The 20,956-nt window shown below is 41.3% G+C and overlaps 1 protein-coding gene and 1 long non-coding RNA gene across 13 annotated transcripts in view; one reads left to right on the forward strand and one right to left on the reverse strand.

Moving 5' to 3' along the window:
* The window catches only part of LOC132661449 (uncharacterized), a 203,706-nt gene that overhangs the window by 115,390 nt on the left and 67,360 nt on the right, over positions 1-20,956 (reverse strand). The gene's annotated exons all lie outside the window — the stretch shown is intronic.
* Positions 1-20,956, forward strand: part of IRAG1 (inositol 1,4,5-triphosphate receptor associated 1) — a 119,727-nt gene that overhangs the window by 79,060 nt on the left and 19,711 nt on the right. For 10 of the 11 annotated variants that reach the window (XM_060605993.3, XM_060605994.3, XM_060605988.3 and 7 more), the window contains 7 exons: positions 1,727-1,850; positions 7,500-7,530; positions 9,913-10,053; positions 10,540-10,671; positions 12,848-12,989; positions 18,782-18,831; positions 19,363-19,470. In XM_060605993.3, the coding sequence (XP_060461976.1) occupies positions 1,727-1,850; positions 7,500-7,530; positions 9,913-10,053; positions 10,540-10,671; positions 12,848-12,989; positions 18,782-18,831; positions 19,363-19,470 (728 nt within the window). The remainder of the gene's footprint in view (positions 1-1,726; positions 1,851-7,499; positions 7,531-9,912; positions 10,054-10,539; positions 10,672-12,847; positions 12,990-18,781; positions 18,832-19,362; positions 19,471-20,956) is intronic. The other variant, XM_060605986.3, reaches the window with a different exon arrangement.

The raw sequence follows: 20,956 nt of genomic DNA on the forward strand, positions 1-20,956 counted from the left end.
TTCAGACAGCCATCTTAGCAGGGCTAGAAGGCCGTAGCTAGTTACTTTTTTTGGTAGGGGAGGAGAGGCTCAACATAGGAGACTTCTCTAGTCAAAAGCCCCTGGTATGGCTTTCACTCAATTATTAGATCTTGTATGATTCAATCAATCATATAGATTTCTCAGGAGTCCAGTGATTAAATATTGCTCTGCTGGGTACAGTGTGGATACATCAAGGTACAGTGAGGCCAGAGGCACCACAGGGTTTACCGTCTGTTACATGAAAATGTCAGAAAGCAGTAAGTGCCGGGACATAACCCAAGAGATGACAGGTAACTAAAATAACATCTAGTCCAATCTTTTATCCAAAGAAGAATCACTAACTACCCCATTTCTGACAGATGGCCCTTCAGACAGTGCTGGGATATCTGAAGTGTCAGAAAACTCCTGAACACTGTTCTGTTATCGGAAAGCTCAAAATACTTAAATATTCTTTACTTTGAGCCAAACTATAACTCCTCTTCTCTCTGCATGGTCTCCTTTGGAGAAGCTTCTAATTCACATGACTCCTAATCTAAGCTCCATTTAGATGGCTACCACAAGTATGCCTATAGTCCTGATCTCTAGCCTGGCCTACAATTCTGGAAAATTACTGAGCAGGTTGAAAACTTATTGCATCAAAACCCATGAGAGATGGTAGAACATGGATAACTATAAAGTCCTGCATGCGAATAAAAAGTAACTATTGTATGGGATGAAGATACCTGATTTGGCTCTAGTAAAAGAGATTTGAGGCTTGTAATCCTAAATGTACTGTGAGCCCATAATAAGGCACAGCGAGTCTATGCTGCCTGAATAACAAATGTCAATACCAGGGACATTTGCCAATATCTTTCTGAGCTAAGAGCTTGTTAGGACACATCTGGGCCTCTGGTACAGCAACAACCAGAATGTGTGCAGGCAGGGGATGATATCTAGGAACTGTGGTCCATAGTCCATGAGCAGTTGGGAAATAAGGCTACAGCCTGGAGAAGGGAAGTTTTAGAGAGGTACAAAAGCTGTCTTCAAACAGGAGAAAGATTTATGGGAAAGAGAATACTTGGTTTGTTCTTTCTGCTTTCAGAGCACAGCCCCAGGATAGTTTTATGAGATAACAAAAGGCTGTTCATTGGTTCTGTTGACTACGAGGCATCAATTTCTGAGGTCTGCAAAAGATCTAACTAACTTACCCTGGAAAAACCCTGTTTCTATTTCTGTCTATGGGGATATGGAACCAGATTTCTAGGTGGGACACAGATGAGTGAACCATTGAATTCACTTGAGGAAGAATAGTTGGGCAACAAACCTCCTGAGAAGCCTGCCAAAGAGAGGGGATTTTTCCAAACATTATAGCCAAAGAGCAACCAGCTTCCAGTTGTCAGAAACCAACCTTGAAACCCAGACATGAGAGCCTGCTTGGTACTGTGGATAGCAATGGGAAGAACTAGAATTTAAAGCAGATGAAATTGGTTTAAAATCTGACTACACCATTTACTAGTTTTGTGACATTAATTACTAAACTTGCTGAGTCTTGGCTTACCTACCTATAAAATGAAATGATTAAGTTCTAGCTCATTGGATCATTGTGCAAATAAAATAACAATTACAAAGCCCCTGCCATATAACTAGTTCTTATAAACTGAAGCAAGTTGCCAAGAGTGCTACTGTGATTTCAGACATTTTATAAGTTAAACACTTTTTTTTTCAGGGCTCCCTTCTGAACACTCCTCAGGTATTGAGGAAGATGAGTCAAAGAGTGGCTTGGATGTCATGCCCAATATTTCTGACATGCTGCTGCGCAAACTGCGGGTCCACAGATCTCTTCCTGGAAGGTAAAATCAGGGCATAAGTTGCATAAGACCCTGTATTGAGTGGGCCCTGTGTTAGTCTCTGGATGGGACATAGTGGAGCACCAGCCTTGATTTTTGACTCGAGAAAGGTCAAAGTCTCATGGTCTAGACAGGGCTAATTCATCCAAAATAAAAAGAATAATAAAAAGCTATGTAAGGTGGTTCTAACTCAAAGAGCAGGTGGGTTTCATAGGTGGGGGCATGAGGTATCACCAGAGGCTAATGGCAGCAGTGGGTGGTGGACTTTGGGCCAGGAGACATAGTTTCAATTCGAGATCTACCATTTACCCATAACTGAAAGATTCTAGGTCTGATATCTGCATAGATAGAGATGTAGAACATTTGGAACCACACAAGGGTTGCTTGGGGAACCTACCAGGTTCTTCCACATGTGGGGAGAAAGTGACTTCACTTGCCAAGCCTCAACCTTCTCACCTATACAACAGAGGTCATAAGTGCTCTGTCATTGGTAGGGTGCTGCACTAGCTAAAGGAGAAAGTGTTCAAGCTGGGACCTAAAACCACGTCAGCACATGACAGACTCTTGATAACTAGATTGAAAAGCAAATAGTTTGGAGCATGAAGGAGAAAAGAGAGGGTACCACTAAGCAGTAAGAATTGGGTGGGTGTCTGCAATTGAGGCATCCTGCCAAGCCCAAGCAACCTGGAGACTAAACTGTTGTGGGAGTGCACTGGGGGGAAAGCCTATTAGGAGGACCATTCAGACATAACAGAACCCCCTGATTTGGGGGTAAATATGAAAGGAAAACAAGTTTTACCCAGGGAGTGTGATGTGTTCAAACTGCAAACCATCATCACCTAAAACACAGAGTCATCAGGGCAATACTCAGAGGACCTAGCGACTAAGCCAGCATCAGGAAAAGTGCCAGAAACAAGTCAGAAGCAGGCTGCATCCACAGCTGGAGGAGGGCGTGGCTTGGGCCAGTTCATCTCATAGAAGGCAGAGAGGGGCTGTCCAGAGGAAGGAAACTAAAGGAGAAGCACTCTGAGCGCACTGCAGGTTACAGAGCATGTTTATATGCTGGGTGTCTTTTGGTGTTTATGACAACCCAGTGAAGCAGAAAAGGAAGATTTTATTCATCTTCAGTGAGGGAAAAGAGGCAAAGAAACATGCTAGCAAGTGACAGAGTCAGGAATTGAACTCAGCATGGGCTGACTGCAGACTCAATGCCTTTCCATCTATACCAGGGGCCTGTCACAATTACCAAAACAACCATTGATACTCTTGTCTGTAGTGAACGAGGCTGGTCAGTGGTGTGATTGGCTTCCTTTTCCTCAGGAAAGTTGAAAATAATTAGTATCATTAGAACACACCTCCAGCTAATTAAATTCCCTCAGCTTCCCCAGGAGAAGAAGACTGAGCACTTCTATTTTCCTTGAGTAAGTCAACAGCTACTAGCTACCAACAATGAGGCCAGACAGAGCCTGCATGGGCCTGCACAGTCAGTGAATAAGATCAGCTTCTGAGCATGTGGTCCAGACTCTCAGATTGAGGTCAGTGGCTCTCATGCATTGTGCCAATAGCCATATTGCCCATCCCCAAACTTCCTGCTCCAACCACCAAATCAGGCTCCCTGCTCCTGGCCTTCATAGAGGCTGTGCAACTTAGTCCACTGGCTGGGCCCAGAACTCTCTATCCCTGGTTTGGAGGATGGAATAGATGGGCAAATAGTCATGTGAGACATTGACCAACAGGGGGAAGACAGAGGTTTAAGAATCCTTCCTCCAAAAGAAATATGGGGAAATTACACTTGAGTTTTAATATGAAAGAGTTAGTTTCATGATCTATGTGGGCTGTGTGAGTTGGGACTGGACCATACAAAGAAGGAGCTCATGGAGTCAGCAAGTTGAATGAATTCAGTAGAAAAACCAGGGACCGAACACAAATTAGGGACACAGTCAATGGTTGATTAACAAGAGTGTGAAGAGAACATGTTACTGGGTCAAAAACCAATAGGAGCAATAAATAGGAATTTAATCAATAAATATTCATTGCCTATTTTATTCCAGACATTATAATGGAGAACAAGCAGACACAGTCCCTGTTCTCATGGCACTTACATCCTAGGTGGGGAGACAAATAATATTTAAGTAACTAAATGAATGAGTTCAGATAGCAAAGCTGCTAAGAAGACCATGATATAGACACATACAGAGATGACAAAGGAATGGAACATTCAAGGGTCAAGGACAGCCCCAGTGATACAGTAACCATTAACCTAAGACATGCAGATGACAAAATGAAGCCATCCATGCAAAGATTTCCAGACAAAAAGCACAGTGATTTTAACAAATGATGCTGGGATGACAGGATAGCCACATGCAAAAAAGGAAAGTTAGAATAACTTTACCTCACACAATACACAAAAATGAGTTCAAAATGAACCATAGGCCAAAATTTAAAAGCTAATGCTATCAAACAATTAGAAGAAAACATATGAAGAAATCTTCAATACGTTGGTTAGTCCATCGTTTCTTAGATATGACACAAAAACACAAGCAACAAGAGAAAAAATAGATGAATAGTATTTCATCAAAATTAAAAACTTTTATGATGCAAATAATATCATTAAGAAAATGAAAAGACAACCCACAGAATGTAAAAAAATATTTGCAAATCATGTATTTGATGAGGGATTTGTTTCCAGAATATATAAAGAATGCTCATAACTCAATAAAAAAGATAACTATTTTTTTATGTTTATTTATTTTTGAGAGAGAGAGAGAGACAGAGAGTGAGCAGGGGAGGGACAAGAGAGGGGGAGACACAGAATCTGAAGTAGGCTCCAGGCTCTGAGCTGTCAGCACACAGCCTGATGTGGGGTTAAACTCATGAACTGTGAAATGATGACTTGAGCTGAAATTGCATGCTTAACTGATTGAGCTACCCAGGTGCCCCGAAAAGATACTATTTTTTTTTAAATGCAAAGGATTTAAGTAGACACTTCTTCAAAAAATAAGCACATGGAAAGATGCTCAGTGTCATTAATCTTTAGGGAAGATTAGGGAAATGCAAATCAAAATATTAATGAGATACCATTTCACATCTACTAGAATGGCTATAATAAAAAAGATGGACAATAACAAGTGTTGGTGAGGACATGAAGAAATTAGAGTCCTTAGTAAAATGATGCAGCCCCTTTGGAATAACAGTTTGTCAGTTCTTCAAAAAGTTAAAAATGTATTTCCATATGGCCTAGCAATTCCACTCCTGGGTATATAAGAAAAATAAATAAATAAAAATATGCCTCTACACAAAAACTTATAAATGTTCAATAACAGCATTTTAGTATTGGCCTGAGAGTGGAAATAACCCAAATGTCCAGTAACTGATGAATGAATAAATAAAATGTGATATACCCATTCAATGAGATATTATTCAGCCACAAAAATGAAGTACTGATATATACTACCACGAGGATAAACCTTGAAAATATTAAGCTAAGTGAAAGAAGCCAATCACAAAAATCCACATGTTGTATGATTCCATTTATATGAAATTTCCAGAATAGGGAAATCCATAGAGTAAGAAAATAGATTAGTAATTGCCTAGGGGTGGGAATGGGGGTTGGAGAAGATAGAGATTTGATTGCAAATGGATACAGGGTTTCTTTTTGGAATGATGAAGTTCCAAAATTGACTATAGTAATTGATGGTTGTACAATTCTGGGAATATATTAAAAATTACTGAATTTTAAATTTTAAAGGGTAAATTTTATGATACATGGATTATATTTCAATAAAGCTATTACGAAAGAGAGTGGGGAGAAAAAGGAAAGAATAGTAAATGCTAAGTCCTGGGGCCACAGTGAGTGTGTCTGAGGAACAGAATGGCCAATGGGTCTGGAAAATGGGAAGATGAAAGTCTGGTAGGGACTGGTTCACAGAAAACCTTGATTTTATTTTAAGGTCTGTTAAGGGAGTTTGAATTCTGAGGCAGGCAATGTCACCCCAGTCTCCTTGTGTGTCATCTGCTGGGCTTCCGTCTTTTTTGGAAACCCATGGCTCTGTCCCCTAGCTGTCTATACCAGTTCATAAGACATAGCTCTCTGCACCAGGAGCTGGCCATGTCTTGTGGCTTTTTAAATTTGAATCACACTTCCCTGAGTCCTCAGGGCTTTATACATTTTAAACAATTGTGTTCTATAGCAAAAAAAAGCAGAAAGTAAATTATCAAAATAGATGAGTTTGGTTAATAACGAAAATATGTATATTTTATATACTATCCAAATAAAGCCAGGAGTCAAAGGCAAGCTCAGTGAGTTTTGATAAATTTGTGTAAGCAATATGTGCTCTATATGACAATCAAGATTATGTTGGCTGGCCCTCAGAGGAAAGGGCTTGATGGGTGGGGTTGTGACAAGCATTGTAAGCATCAAACATCTTTGCAGTTGTTTGTCCCATGTTCTGTACTCTGCTGACTTGATGGCGATGGGGTCTTGTTGCCTCATCCTCACAGGAAGGCTCTCATAGTCCTTTGTCAGGGGTGAGAACCAGCCCCTTGCAGAGATAACTGACCCCTACCTTTGCTCTTGGGGTCCCTCCACACCCGTCAAAAGGAGGAAGCTGTGTTTCCTGAGAATCTTATCGATGGCATGCTCTGTTGCCAAGTTCTGTGACGCTGGTAGGACCCCTCCCAGTGCTCCCACCCCAGCACAGGAAAGGGCCTGTGCATTATTTACGTTGTCTGGGTTTCAGAACAGGACTAGCTTTAGTCACCAGCAAGAGAAGCAGCAGCAGAGTGAGTGTGCAGACAAAAGGATGGCTAACTGTGGGAACCACACACGAAGAGGAACCTCACAGAAAGACACCTCTGTGCTGGCTGGGACTTTCTTGCCTCGTCTCTAATTCCACCCAGTAGAGACGGTTCTCACTGTAGAGAGGAACTCTGGCCACTCTTTCCTACCTTGTATTCTCTGGCCCACCTGCACTCTTGTCACAACCCTCAGAGACAGGAGGAGGGCCTGGCTTTGCAGACCTGAGTAGCCCCCCCACAAAACTATAAAGGCTATTCAGATGTGTACAGTTTATAAAGTACATAGCATATGCATTTTCTTACTGAGTCTTTACAACAAGCCTGTGAGTTACTCATAATAATAGCTAAATCTTCTGAGTGACTACTCAGTGTGGATGTCATGTATATACAAACATGTATACATACACACATATACACATTTATACATATACATGTGTGGATGTCATATATATGTGAATATATACACACATACATTTATACACACACATACATACATACATATGTATGTATATACATTTATTCCTTAGAATACTCCTGCAAGGTAGATACTATTCCCATTTTACAAACGAGCAAACTTAAGTAACTTGTCCAAAGTCCCAGACAGTTGAGGCGCTGATGGAGGACTGACCCCAGGATCTAATATTTTCCACCACACTTCCTCTGTAGGAGTCAATGTCTGGGCAAATATCTCATCACTACAGAGCTCACACAAAGGGTACCCTGCATGTTTTCCATCTCACCAATTCTTCTTACTACATTTCTGGGCATACATAGTCTGCTGGTTGTTCAAAGTCACTTTCTGGTTTATTTCATAGGTTGGACACAGTTCATTTGCATGTCTTTTCTTTTTCACAGTGCCCCTCCGCTCACTGAAAAGGAAGTTGAGGTAAGTGATTCCAGTGCTTTATGAAATTTAATGCTGGAGCTTTATGGAGTTTATAGAAAACATTCCCTTCTCTAGCCCCTGTCCCTGACAATTGTATACAAAAATGAGAATACATGACTGTTAGGTAATATGGACATTGAGATCAGCCCTACTGAACTGCTGAGACTCCCACCCCAGGTAAAGGAAGATTTTGGCAAATTTGGTCAGAGATAAGAATGTGCCCGGAAATTCCACATTTCTTCAAGGATGGTTTATGCTTTTTAAAAGGATGACTTAGATACACAAAGTTAGCTGGGAGGCAGCAGAACTCAATCAAATTTATTTCAAAATTATTAACAGCTGGTCAGATTTCAAGTTTTAAACTTTGGTCCAAAGGAAAAAGTTATTTCCCTTTTGAGGATTCCAGGCGTAAGGAAACTTGTTCAGCCAAGGTGAGAGGCTGTGCTGTCAGCTCTCCAGCCTTCCCTGATTCCTCCAATACTCCCCTTAGGGCCTCCTTGTCTCTGTAGAGATGCTATCCCTATGGGTTGGTGAGTGAGCTGAAAGGAACTTGTCTTCATTTCATTGTGGTGAAGGGGTAAATGGACAAAGAGAACACGTCCCAGGTGAGGTGGTGAGGACCTATGATGCCAGCACTAGTTTCCAAGACAATTATATTGGAATAGATAGAAGGAAGGGAAGAAGAACATGGATGAGTTCAGAATGTCTTTACACACAGGTTAGGAGGATAGAAGGTTTTATAGTCTTTATAGAATGGTTTGCCACTGATAATAAGAAAATTAAAATACCCCTCCTGAGACCCAGTGGGCTGGATAAGTAGAGGAAGACAGACAATGTGAAATATCTGCCACAGATAGTAATATCTCTCACAGATAGTAACAATTACCTTGCACACAGACATTGTTCATCACACATTCCTATCCATCCTTTCAGCTGATCCTCCAGTCAGCTCAGAGTAACAGATAGAGCAGGAATTAGAACAAAGGAGGAAACCAAGTGATGAAATAACTTACCCAAGGCCCCAGACCCAGCACTTAGCAGAACCAACCCTGGGACCCAAATATTCTGTCTGAATTCAGGACTCTTTATATCACACTTCCATGAAGGTGATAACCCAGGTATAGAAAACTAAACGGTAAGCATTATTGATAAACTGACTGGACTGAGGTTTGGGTAGCACAGAGACCACTAAACCAGTGACATTGGTGAAGACGGTCTGTGGGTGGTTTGTTTAATGGCTGGCTTCTGTCCTCATATGTATGCTGACACAATCAGTGCTCAGCATGATGAAAGTAGCACAGGTGTTGAATAGTCTAAGGTGTCAAATAGTCTAAGGTTCAATCCTGGCTCTGTTACTTGTGTCACCTTAAACAAGTTAATGACCTCTTTGGTCTCAGTCTCTTTACCCATAGGGTGGACATAACAGTTCCTATTGCAGAGGCTTTTTGTGGGGTTAAATGAGCCAAGGTGTGCAAAACTCACAGCACTGCTAGAATATAGTATATGCTCAATGAGGAGTAGCTTCCTATAGTGCCATCATTGTTGTTATTGGGTCAGTTCAAGGCCTTAAATTCTCTGTCTGGAGATGTCTACCTACCATGGGCCATATCACATGAACTTCAGAAGCTCAGACAGAGTTAGCTTACCCCAAGGGTGTAAATCTGCTATCTCTTGACTCAGGGCAAATGAAGGCCATGGTTTCCTGTGTAGAGACCATCTGCCTATTTCTCCTCCTCAGTAGTTTCCTATTATACCAGGAATTTCATGTTTGCTCAAACCACCTTGCAAAGTTTCATTCATGCATCCTGCATTTTTGGCATGAAATATTTGTTCCAGGACACTTTTCCTAACAGAATCATACCTGGTCTTATTTAATCTCCTGACACCTTATTAAAGCTGCTTTCCACATAGGATTTGTAATACTCAGGTAAGATGCTGGTTGAAGTTTGCTTTAAGACAACACGTCTTACATTTTAAATGGAGTTTCTTTAAATACAGTGGTTCTATGCAAAACCTCCAAAACATACATCCAATGAATCCTAGCATGAATCTAAACTGCTTACACAATGAGCTGAGTTTACCTAAACCCAAATACAGGATATTTTCTTAAAATTCAGGTAAAAGTAAAGTGTTATTCTCTTATTATTTTCAGTAAAATACATTTGGTCTTCTGGTCCTGAAAATAACCTAGCACGAACCTTAGGTTATTATTTCACCATCTTTTGTGCAGTTTACTATGAAGGAGAGTTTCACTTGTACATGGCTGCTTTGGTGACTGGTTCCAGGAGCTGCTGTAAAATGCTCGTGCAAGAAACATACCTGCGACCTTATTCCCTGTAATAACTCCTCCTAGCTCCTCTCCCACACTCTTGTTCCCAACAGAACGTGTTTGTACAACTGTCCTTGGCCTTTAGAAATGACAGCTACACTCTGGAATCTAGAATTAACCAGGCTGAAAGGGAACGTAACCTGACAGAAGAGAACACAGAGAAGGAACTGGAAAACTTCAAAGCTTCCATTACGGTAATTGTAGAGCCTGATTGGAGAATCCCTAGAGGAGGGACTGTCTCCTAGGGCTATGCCAGGGGTCCTGCTTTCTCAGTCACCAACTAGAGTATTCTGACATGAGAAATCAGGTGAAGGTCCTGAGCCAGACAGAGTCTTCCTCAGAGAGCTGAAAGGAAATGAGGCAGAGACCTAAAGGCCTGGTTACCTCAGGGCTGTGGGTAAGGCCTCCAAACCCTCAGCAGCTTCTCAGGCGGAGTCTAGGTGACCTGGGATGACAAAGGGAGCACCTTGGGGACCAAAGACCTGGATGTGATTCCCTTCTTTCAGGCCAGCCATGTATAGAGTGTCCACGTTGGGATTCTCCAATCCCCAGAGGAAGGTGTAGCCCAGGCTTTGCAGAGGCCGCTCCTTTCAGCCAGGATGGGGCAGGGCTCATTGTGACAGCCCAAGTCATGTCTTGGTATGTGAGGACCCCAAGTGACGTTCCTTGTCACTTCCCAGTCCTCAGCTTCACTATGGCACCACTGTGAGCACCGGGAGACTTACCAGAAACTGCTGGAGGACATTGCTGTCCTGCACCGCTTGGCTGCCCGCCTCTCCAGCCGAGCTGAGATGGTGGGGGCCGTCCGCCAGGTAAGCCTCTCCAGCTTCCAGCCCTCTGACCAGCTCTGCTCTGTCCACAGTAACTAGAGCAATAATGTAAGCAGTGACAACTATAGACACCAGTTATCGATGGCTTCCTTTGTGCCAGACATCTGTATATTATTGTGTTTTATTTACTAAGAGTATTTTTGGTGGACCACTAAACCTTTGAGGTGTTCCTTGGATAAAGCTTTCTGTGGACATGCAAGTTTGGGAACTGCTGCATACTGTCATCCTTTCTTGGGTATTTCTAATACATATTGGCACCATCAAGGCTTTGAGAAATCCTATACTGAAAAAGCCTGTTTAATTTTTACCTGTGTGTTTCCCTAATGTATTTGACTGAAGAACCATAAAATACCTATTTTCTCATAAAATACCTATTTAACTCCCATGGAACTAGTATTTGGCAAACATGCTTTAGGAAAAACTGCTTTGTTTCATTTAAGCCTCCCAGCAATCCTGTAAATATCCTTTCCCCCTGATGAAGACATGAAGCTTCAGAAAGGTAACAGCAAAAGTAGTGGCAGAGCTGGGGTGCAGGCCCAGATCTGGCTCCCTTTCAGCCACTTTGAAGTCCTAAAGCTCATAGGGCACTGCCCTGGTCCAGGATGGTGTCATGGGATCAGACTGCCTGAGGCCTTATCTTGGCTCCACTAGGATTCACTGTGTGACCTCAGGCCAGATACTGAACTCTCCATGTTCCAACTTCTCCAACCAATGAAGATGATGTAGTATCTGCCATAGAGGGTTACTATAATACTTGCAAAGCACCTAGATGTTATTATCACTGTTGCTAGTACCGTGCTCACCTATCCTGCCGCACTGGTTGCATTAGTAGGGTGTTCCTAGAGTAGAGCCTAGAGCAGTCCTTGTAGAATGAAGGAAGGACAAGCCAGTGGGCTGCCCCACCCCTGTGTTCTTCCGGGGAAAGGGCACCTGACTCAGCAGCTCGCCCAGGAAGTCACTCTGGCTGGGGGAAGCAACAAAGGGAGAGCTCAAGGGAAGTGTCTGGTCCCAGCTCCTGGGTGCAGGGAACTTTTCTAGGGAATACTCATTGAGTATGTCCCGCTGTGGCCAGCAGGCCCTGGGCTAGGCTCACCGAGGGATCCAATGAGGATAAGCAAGGGAAACTCTTCCTCATTCTGTATGGCCCTCCCAAATGTGTTTCTTGGCCCATGCACTGTTCATAGAAGTCTTCAGCCTTCTCCACATGGCTTTCCCACCCCTAACTTCCATGTCTTCCATGTTGGTCCTCATCTTTCTCTCTGGTCCCACCAGACTGGTCCTGGCACTTGTCTTCTCTTTCCTAGTTGCACTCACTGCCACCAGTCTCACCCCTTCAGTCTAGTCTCCACTGGTGGCCTATGTCACTTCCTTACCTTAAGATATTTGATGGCTCTTTTCCTTCAGAAAAAGTCCAAATTCCTTAGTGTTCCATTCAAGGTCCTTCACAACTCAGCCCTAACTACCCTTTCTTGTTGGAAACAAACCCAACTGCTTACAGATTTCTACGTAAGTAGGATGACCTGTACTCTACTGGTTTTCCAGGCAATCCTGACATGTGCCTACTGTCCCAGCATAATTCTTTAAATTTTTTTAAAAGTAGGCTCCGTGCCTAACATGGAACTTGAACTCACAATCTCGAGATCGAGAGTTGCATACTCTACTGACTGAGCCCAGCATAATTCTTAATAGCACCCCTTTAACTCTTCAAAGACTCCTGTCTGAAGGATAGATCCTCACCTAAGTACAAGCCCTGTGATGTTCTGCTTCTGGACCTTTATTCTTGGAGTCCACTGGCCTGAATCTTTTTGTCTCTCCTACCTATATCTTCATGCCCAGATGCTGCCCATACCCCACATCCACTTCACTCTACCTCCAGGAAGCCTCCCTGACCCACTCTCTCTGCAGAGAGGACTTTTCCACCTCTCATCTCCTCAGGCATTGTGGCTGTGCTTGTTCTTGTCCTCCCTGAGTGCAAGTGCCTAAATCCCCCTCTCAGCTCACATCACAGACAGCAAAATCTTAGAGGGCAGAGTTACACCTAAGATTGGTCCCTGTATCCTTTTGATTGTCCCATCCCAGAGCCTAGCTCAGAGCAAGCAAGTGCCAACAAGCCTTTCCTCCAACTTCCCTGTGTGCTCAATGCTCTCCTTTCCTTCAGGAAAAGCGTATGTCAAAGGCAACAGAGGTAATGATGCAGTATGTGGAGAATCTGAAGAGGACGTATGAGAAGGACCATGCAGAGCTCATGGAGTTTAAAAAACTTGCAAATCAGAATTCAAGCCGCAGCTGCGGCCCCTCTGGTAAGGAACTGGGCTCCTGCCCTCATCTTGACCTTGCAGTGTGGGTCTCTGATAGCTCTAGGCCAGGATCACATCTATTAGTACAGCCCAAGGACATGCTTTTAGTTGAGCAAGGCTCACTGCCCCTGCCCAGTGCTGCCTATGGGGGCCTCACAGCAGCTGCTTCAGTGAGCCTAGAGGCCTGGAACCAGAAAATATGAACAGTCCCAAAGCAACTCCTGACACAACCACAGCGGTTGACCACTGATGTGAAGCCCACAGGCTGCAAGAGCTCACTCTACTTGATGAGAATGACAGACCTCAGACTTTGTAGTCTTTGTGCTTTGGGACCAACACATACTAAGGAATTTGAGCTTTATCCTAGAAAGCAATAGATTTTAGTCAGGGAAATGACATGATCATTTATGGAATTCAGAACATTCCTTCTGATTACAGTGTGGCAGTTACATTACTGGGGTAGAGCCAAATACAGGGAAACCCACAAAACTGCTATTACAACAGTCCAGGTAAGGGATGAGTCTGGGCAGTGGGGGTGGCATGAGGGCCTGGCTAAAGGAGATACTGCTGAGATAAATAGCAGATTCATGGGAAACACACATGTTTCAAAGAAATAATCTTTTAAAAAAATGTTCTATACAATTGCTATAGGAGCACAGAGGTGATTCTGCTTGAAGGAATCAAGGGAAGTTTTACAGAGGGACAGCATCTGGGCAGTGTTTCAAAGTAAAAATAGTAGTTCTCTAGGCAAGAAGGGGAGGTATCTCCTGGGTAGAGGAAACAGCGTATACAAAGATGTAGGGTTTGGATGGGAAGACCATGAAACAAAAGAGATGTGGTTGAAGTGTGATGATGACAGGTTGAAGGTAAGACTTGGTAGGCCAGGGCCACATGCCAGGCCATGCTAATAATTTGGGCCTTTGTCCTTAAGGCAATGAGGAGGCACTGGTGAGTTTACACCACATAACATGGTCAGATTCTATTTTTAGAAGATTTCTCCCACTTCAGAGTGGGCAACACATTAGGAGCGTGTAGACACTGATGTCTAGAAAGACAAGTTAGGAGGCACTTGCAGCAGTCCAGGACGAAGAGGACAGTGACCTGGATGAGGATCTCTGCTTGGGAGCTGTCAGGGTCTGGGCTCTGGCTGATGAGGATAGGACTAGCAGAAGAAAACAAACCTTTTAGTGACAGGAATCCCTGTGGAATGCAAACATCCGGGTTACCAAGAGCAGGAGGAGGGAAAGTATAACAGATGGAGAAACCTTTATAAACAGGAGGTTTCACAAGTTTCCTGGGGAATATCAGTGACACTTTCCAGAGTCAAAAGGCAGTGTACACATGCTCCAGACTGTCTGCTTTCGATCTTGACAGCAAACTCCTGATCCACAAGCATCTGGGCTTCTAGCAAACTGCTCTCTGTCAGTGTTAGGAGCTGGGGAAGTTGCCACCAAAGAAATCCTAATACATGGGTTCTTGCATTATTGTCCTGGAAGGTACAAGGTCTCCTATAAACTGCCTTATCCAAGATTTATGGAATGAGCAGTTACCCATTCATTCATTCTAAAGACATTTACTGAGCACCTTTGATGTGCCCCCACATGATACTGAAATATAGAAATAAAGGACACACAGTCACTGAGATCCAAAGGAACTCCCAGCCTGTGGGGAAAGGCAGAGCAGTAGAACCATCCCAGTGACAGCAGTAAGCAAGTTCCTATGGGGAGCACATTGCAGAGTCCCACATTCAGCCTGGGGATATGAGAATGTGCTTACAGTAAGAAGGGAGATGGTAGCTGAATCTCAAATGGTGAATAAGTGTTTTTCAGATATTTGTTCCCACTGCATTGTTTTTCAGCCTGGGCTGGTGTAGAGGAGCCAGCATCCACCTAACAGGTGTGTCCGTTGGATACTCTAAGGCCATTCCCTAATAATGTTTGTTTTTAAGCCTTTACATGACTACTGGCAATCTTTGTCTATGCATGAGACTCTGAAGACTACAGCGAAGTAAAAATATCTCTTATTTAAGGAAAGGTGCTACATATTTAAAAAATAACATCAGTTATTTTTTTCTGAATATGAAACATACTAATTACCTACATTTTGGATTATTTCCTTAAGATGGATTTCTGGAAGTGTAAATACTAGCCTGGGGGAAAGCAAATTTTATAAGGCTCTTCAAGAAAACTCTTTTCAAATAACGCATTGATATTTCCATGTAATGGGTAACAATAATGCTCAGTTCATTGTGCTATTGATATTCTTGTCCTTTCCTTTAAAAATATTTTTGACTTTGATGGGTCAAGATTATATCTCATCTCATAGTTTGAATTTGTATTTTTGGCCTTTTCAAATGTTTTTTGGACATTTGTATTTCTACTTTTGTAAATTCTCTAATTATATCTTTTGCCTACTTGTAAGATTAGTATTTGGTTAATTTGTATGAATGCTTCAATATATAAAAAATATTTTCTGGTTCTGCTATTTTGGCTGACTGAAAAACTTGAAACTCCTTGACCACAAGTGCTTAGATGTTTCTGCTAGATAAAATAAAGCAAACATTAGTTTAAAAGAATAGCTGAATCCACAGGAAAAGAAATTGAAATACTCAGATACAAGAAAAGAAAAGAGAACTGAAACCTGCAGCTTCCTTGGGTACAAGAGTCAGCTTCAATCATCTCAGTGCTGGGCTTTTGCACTTGCATGCAATCTGAGATGAGGTCTTGGACACCCATGACTGAGAGTTGACTATGAGACTCCTACAGAAAGTTAAGATTTTGCAAGACTGCATCTTTAGACAGAACTTGAACAAGAAAAAAACACTCCTCAAACAGCAGAGACACAAATCAAGGAAGTCTGTTTCACCCTGTAGTAGGAAAAAATACTTTCTCCTTTCTCGTAGGAAAAGTGTATGCCATGACAGAAGTTGTGATGCAATATGCAGAGAATCTGAAAAGAACATCACAATGATGCCTGTAGGGACTCTGTCAGAAACAAACATAAAGCCACCCTGGAGAGGCACACCCTTCACGCAGGACACACAAGATTCTGCTCACTGAAATCTCACTGAAGATTATTTTACAGTATAGAATTATAAAATACATAAGAAAACAATCCACCTTGAACAAGAATCATCCACTAAACAACAGGATTATATCCTAAGGATTGCAGAAAATAAAACAACCTGATAATTTTTAAAAGATATGTTTAAAATTATTAGAGGCATCAAAGAATGAATAAAAAACATGAGAATAAACTAAAATTATCAAAAAAGAATAAAATAATAAAAATAAAAAAGGAAAGAACTCCTAGAAATGAGGATATGAGGAATGGAAATTAAAAACTCAGTATATTAGGTATAGTAGGTACTATAGTGGAGGTAGTTACTATAGTGGAGATTCTAGATCTTCTCCTTTCGGGCACACTTCTCCCAAGTTAGGTGATGCCATGTTAGGTGAATGGTGTGTGATTTGGCAAATAAAATGTGAGCAGAAGGATATATGTCACCTTTGAGCTGAGGTCTTTAAGAAACTAGTGTGTAATTTGCCTTATATTTCTTCTTCCTCACATGACAACCATCACTGCTCCAGAATAGTAGAAGCTCCGTTAGTCTGAGGAAATGCAGAGTGAGGAAATGCAGAGCAGAGCCTTCTGCCAACTCAGAAGCAAATGAACATAAACAAATAAATTTTTATTGTTATAAGCCACTAAGACTTTGGGGTTGTTTATTATGGTAGCATAACCTAGTTTATTGGTACAACATTTAAATCAGACTGGGCACAGTTGAGGACAAAGATTAGTTAACTGAAGATAGATTTGAAGAAGTTACCCAAGTGCAGTTCAGAGGGATAAATTAATCAAAAATATAAAAGAAGGCAGACAGCCTCTCCTCTGTTGTCCTGTCCACAACTCCTTTGTGGTATATTCAATAAACTTACATTTCCTTTTAAAAATACTAAAGAAATGTTATAAGATATTATAAAATATGGGATACAGAGTATAAAATGAGAAAGTTCCAAATACGTTTATTAGCAGATCCACAAGAGGAGAATGGGAGAGAGAAAGTATGCAAAAAGGTTTTCCAGAATCTGAGAGTTTTTTGGAACTAAAGAAAGACATGAACCATTGGATTAAGAAAGCACAGTGAATTCCAAGCAGAAGAGATAAAAACACATAGAAGATGAAGTAAAAATTTTAAAAGTAACCAGAGAGAGAAGACAGAGGATTTACAAAAGACAGATAATTCTGAATAGCAATGGTGGTACCAAAAGACAATGAAGTAAAAGTCTTCAAGGAGCTGAGAGAAACAACTGTCCACCTAGAGAAAACAGGGCCAGCTAAACTATGATGCAAGCCTACAGTCCTGGTGAAGATATTTTGAGACAACAACTCAGAAAGTTTACCTATTACAGACCCTTGTCAAAAGAATAACTAAAGGGTGTGTTTAGGAAAGAATAAAATCGAGATCAAAAGAAAGGAGGAGGATGCAAGAGGTAATGGTGATCAGACATTTGTAAATCAGACAAATGTAAATTGTAAAAGGGTAAATCTAAACAAGCATTCAGTATTGAAAACAATAATCATAACAATATGGGATTACAAAAACAAAGTAAACAAAACTACTGAAAAGCAACATAATTTGAAATTTGAGGGAGTTATTGTTTTAAGGTCTAATTAGGAAAAGAATAGAAATCATGGTTAATTTAAAAATTTAAAGTCATGTAATATGAGGGCGCCTGGGTGGCTCAGTCAGTGATGCATCTGAGTCTTGATTTTGGCTCAGGTCATGAGCTCAGGGTCATGGGATTGAGCCCCTCATCAGGCTCTGTGCTATGCATCGAGTCTGCTTAAGATTCTCTTTCTCTCTCCCTCTGCCCCTCTCCCCTGCTTGTACTCTCTCATAAATAAATAAATAAATAAATAAATAAATAAATAAATATAAAGTCACATAATATGTTACAAATTTAAGTGGGTACATTAAAGATTAGAACTAAAATGCATAACTTCTACACCAATGTGCAGGTTGGAAGGGGTGGTAAGTAAAAAAAAAAAAATTAATGAAGTGAGGTAAATAGAAAAACAAGGGGGGAAATGTGCTTTTTAAGAGACATACCTAAAATACATGGATATGAGGGACAAACAGATATACAAGCTAGATAATATTGGTCAAACTGACACTGAATTGAGCTTTCAAAAACATTTCTCTGCACATATTAGTGTTTTCTGGTGGCAGTATTATCCAGATGTGGTAGAAAACATTTTATATAAAATATATCATTTAATATATGTACTAAGGAGATGAAAATACAGGGTGCTGGTTTCCTTCCAAATTTTTTATAGATGACTTATTAAAACCACTTTGTCAACAATTTTCCATTATTTACTGATAGCACACCTTCCCTGCTCATAATTTCACTGACTGCATGTCCCTTAAATGAGCAAGAAATAACCCAAAAGCCTTGGTATCACTGTGAGTAGTTTTTCACATACTCATCAGGGCATTACCAGAGACTGTGCAGCGGTGTCAGGTGGATATCAGGGGTCCAAGATGGGCTTCTCATAGTGCCCAGAGGAGTTAGGATAAAAATTCTGTCCAGAAAAGTCCCACTCTACAGATAATTGTCTCAGGGGGTAGTGTCAAACTCAGTGTTCCCATCACTTAGGCTCTTAAACTATTCCTTGAGGGACAGTTCTGACAAACTGATATCTCAGCTTAGTTTCTGGCTACCCATTTTCTGCTGGAGCCTACTCTGAAGACTTACCTGACTTCTCTTCTCTGTTCCCTCTTGCTGCAGAAGATGGGGTCCCTCGAACAGCGCGGTCCATGTCCCTCACACTGGGAAAGGTATGCATGTTCAAGGAATACCAGGGCTCCCAAGGGGATTACAAGAGACGTTGCCACAGTCACCCAGAAAGTCATTCATGCTTGGATCTACAGGTGCCAGAGAACCTCTGGACAGGGTCTCTAATTCAGCTTACCACACTTGCTAGTTCATCCTTCAACTTCTCTTGCTCATGGTTTCTCTGACTGTACCATCCCCCAAATGAATACGAAATGATGCATAAACCTTGGTATTCCTAGACTTTTCATACACTATCCGGGATGTTATCCAGACTGGGGGTCATTTCTTTTCCATTTCTTCAGGATATAATGTAAAATAAGAACATGTTGAGAAATCACTCACCACTAACAGAAAACTTGGGTCAACTTTGGCCACTCTTTCCACACCAAGCCCCAACACCATCACCACCCCAAAGCCAAATGTCCAGTGAATGTAATTACAGCATTAGGAACTAGTAGGAATTTTCCAGGCCTTTTGAACTGTGGATGCTGTTCCCTCCATGACAGTGGGCCTGGTCACTTCTCTTCCCACAGAACATGCCTCGTCGGAGGGTCAGTGTTGCAGTGGTTCCCAAGTTTAATGCCCTGAACATGCCTGGCCAATCTTCCAGCTCATCACCCATCCCCTCCTTACCAGCCCTGGTGAGTATAATGATGCCTGCCTCCCAACCCTCTTTAACCTCTCCCTCAGGGTCACTACTATGGGGAGTGGCCTACGTGGCAGCAGGATCAAAAAGGAGAGGAAATTCCCAGCACAGATTCTAGAGTATGGGCTAAAAAGCTCAATATAGACCACGTCCCATGTCTTCCACTGCCCTGAGTAGAAGACTCGGTATCCTTGAGCAAGATGCTGGCAGCTCAAAGAGTATTCTTTGTAAATCATATTTCTTTCCATGTTTAAGCCACAATCCTCTAAAGTGGGCATGATGTTTTTCTTCCATTCTGCAATGGGTTTAAATACCTGAAGGTTTCATTGTGTAATAAGTGTTAGAGCTGAGCTTTTAACCCTAGGCTTTCTAATTCCAGGGTCTGAGTTCTTAAACCCAATGTTATCCTACATCAATTCTTTGCAGCATTAAGAAATGAAACTACTGAGGGGAAGGGGCAAAAAAAAAAAAGTTACAGAGAGGGAGGGAAGGAGGCAAACCATAAGAGACTCTTAAATACTGAGAACAAACTGAGGGTTGAAGGGGGGTGGGGGAGAGGAGAAAGTGGGTGACGGGCATTGAGGCATCTGTTGGGGTGAGCACTGGGTGTTGCATGGAAACCAATTTGACAAATTATATTTAATATAAAAAAAAGAAATGAAACTACTGGAATGCCCATTTAATAAGAGATTGATTAAATATACTTGGCCCTAAAAGGGGTTCCTATGCAGTCAAAAATGACATGAAAAATGTCCATAATTTATTATTAATAAAAAGGAATTTAAAAACAGTATATACAGTACAATTCTGTTTTGTAGGGGTTTTTTAAAGAAGTATATTTTCTATGTGTAGAGATAGTGAATTCTGTAAGACTATTAATACTTGTTATCTCTGGGCAATGATAAAACCACAAGTGATTTTTATTTTCTTCTCAATGCCTTTTTATACCTCTATAATAAGAATATATTGCTACTAATCAGGAAAAAATTCATTTCAGTTGTTTTAAACATACACAGTTCCTATATAACAAATTATTTTCTACATCCCAGGCTTTTGTGGATCTGGCTAATATTATGTCAAACTCTTCTAATTCTTTCTTCAGTTGCTTCTCTATTCTGTGTCCATGCCTAGCACTACTCTATAAGGAAACAATCTGTGTAAGCAATAGATAAAATAGATTCGAGCTCTTTTGAGCCAATAGGTAGCAGTAGCTTCTTTCACCTCTTTTTCAATCATCTGTGAAACTAACCTAAACTCCCAAATCACCCATTAAAACAAAGCAACCTAAAAAAAATTTTTTTTAAAGGAGCTTAGGGAGGGCCAGTGTGTTTAATAGACCTATTTCTGGTACTATACTAAATGTAAGAATATGTTTTCTAAATATACAGTTGACCCTTGAAAAATGCAGGGGTTAGGGACACCCACCCCCATGCATATAACTTTTATATGCATATAAAACCCGCATATAACTTTTGATCCCC

This window comes from Panthera onca, chromosome D1 (genome assembly GCF_046562875.1).
Source record: "Panthera onca isolate mPanOnc1 chromosome D1, mPanOnc1 haplotype 2, whole genome shotgun sequence".
In the NCBI taxonomy this organism is placed as follows: Eukaryota; Metazoa; Chordata; class Mammalia; order Carnivora; family Felidae; genus Panthera; species Panthera onca.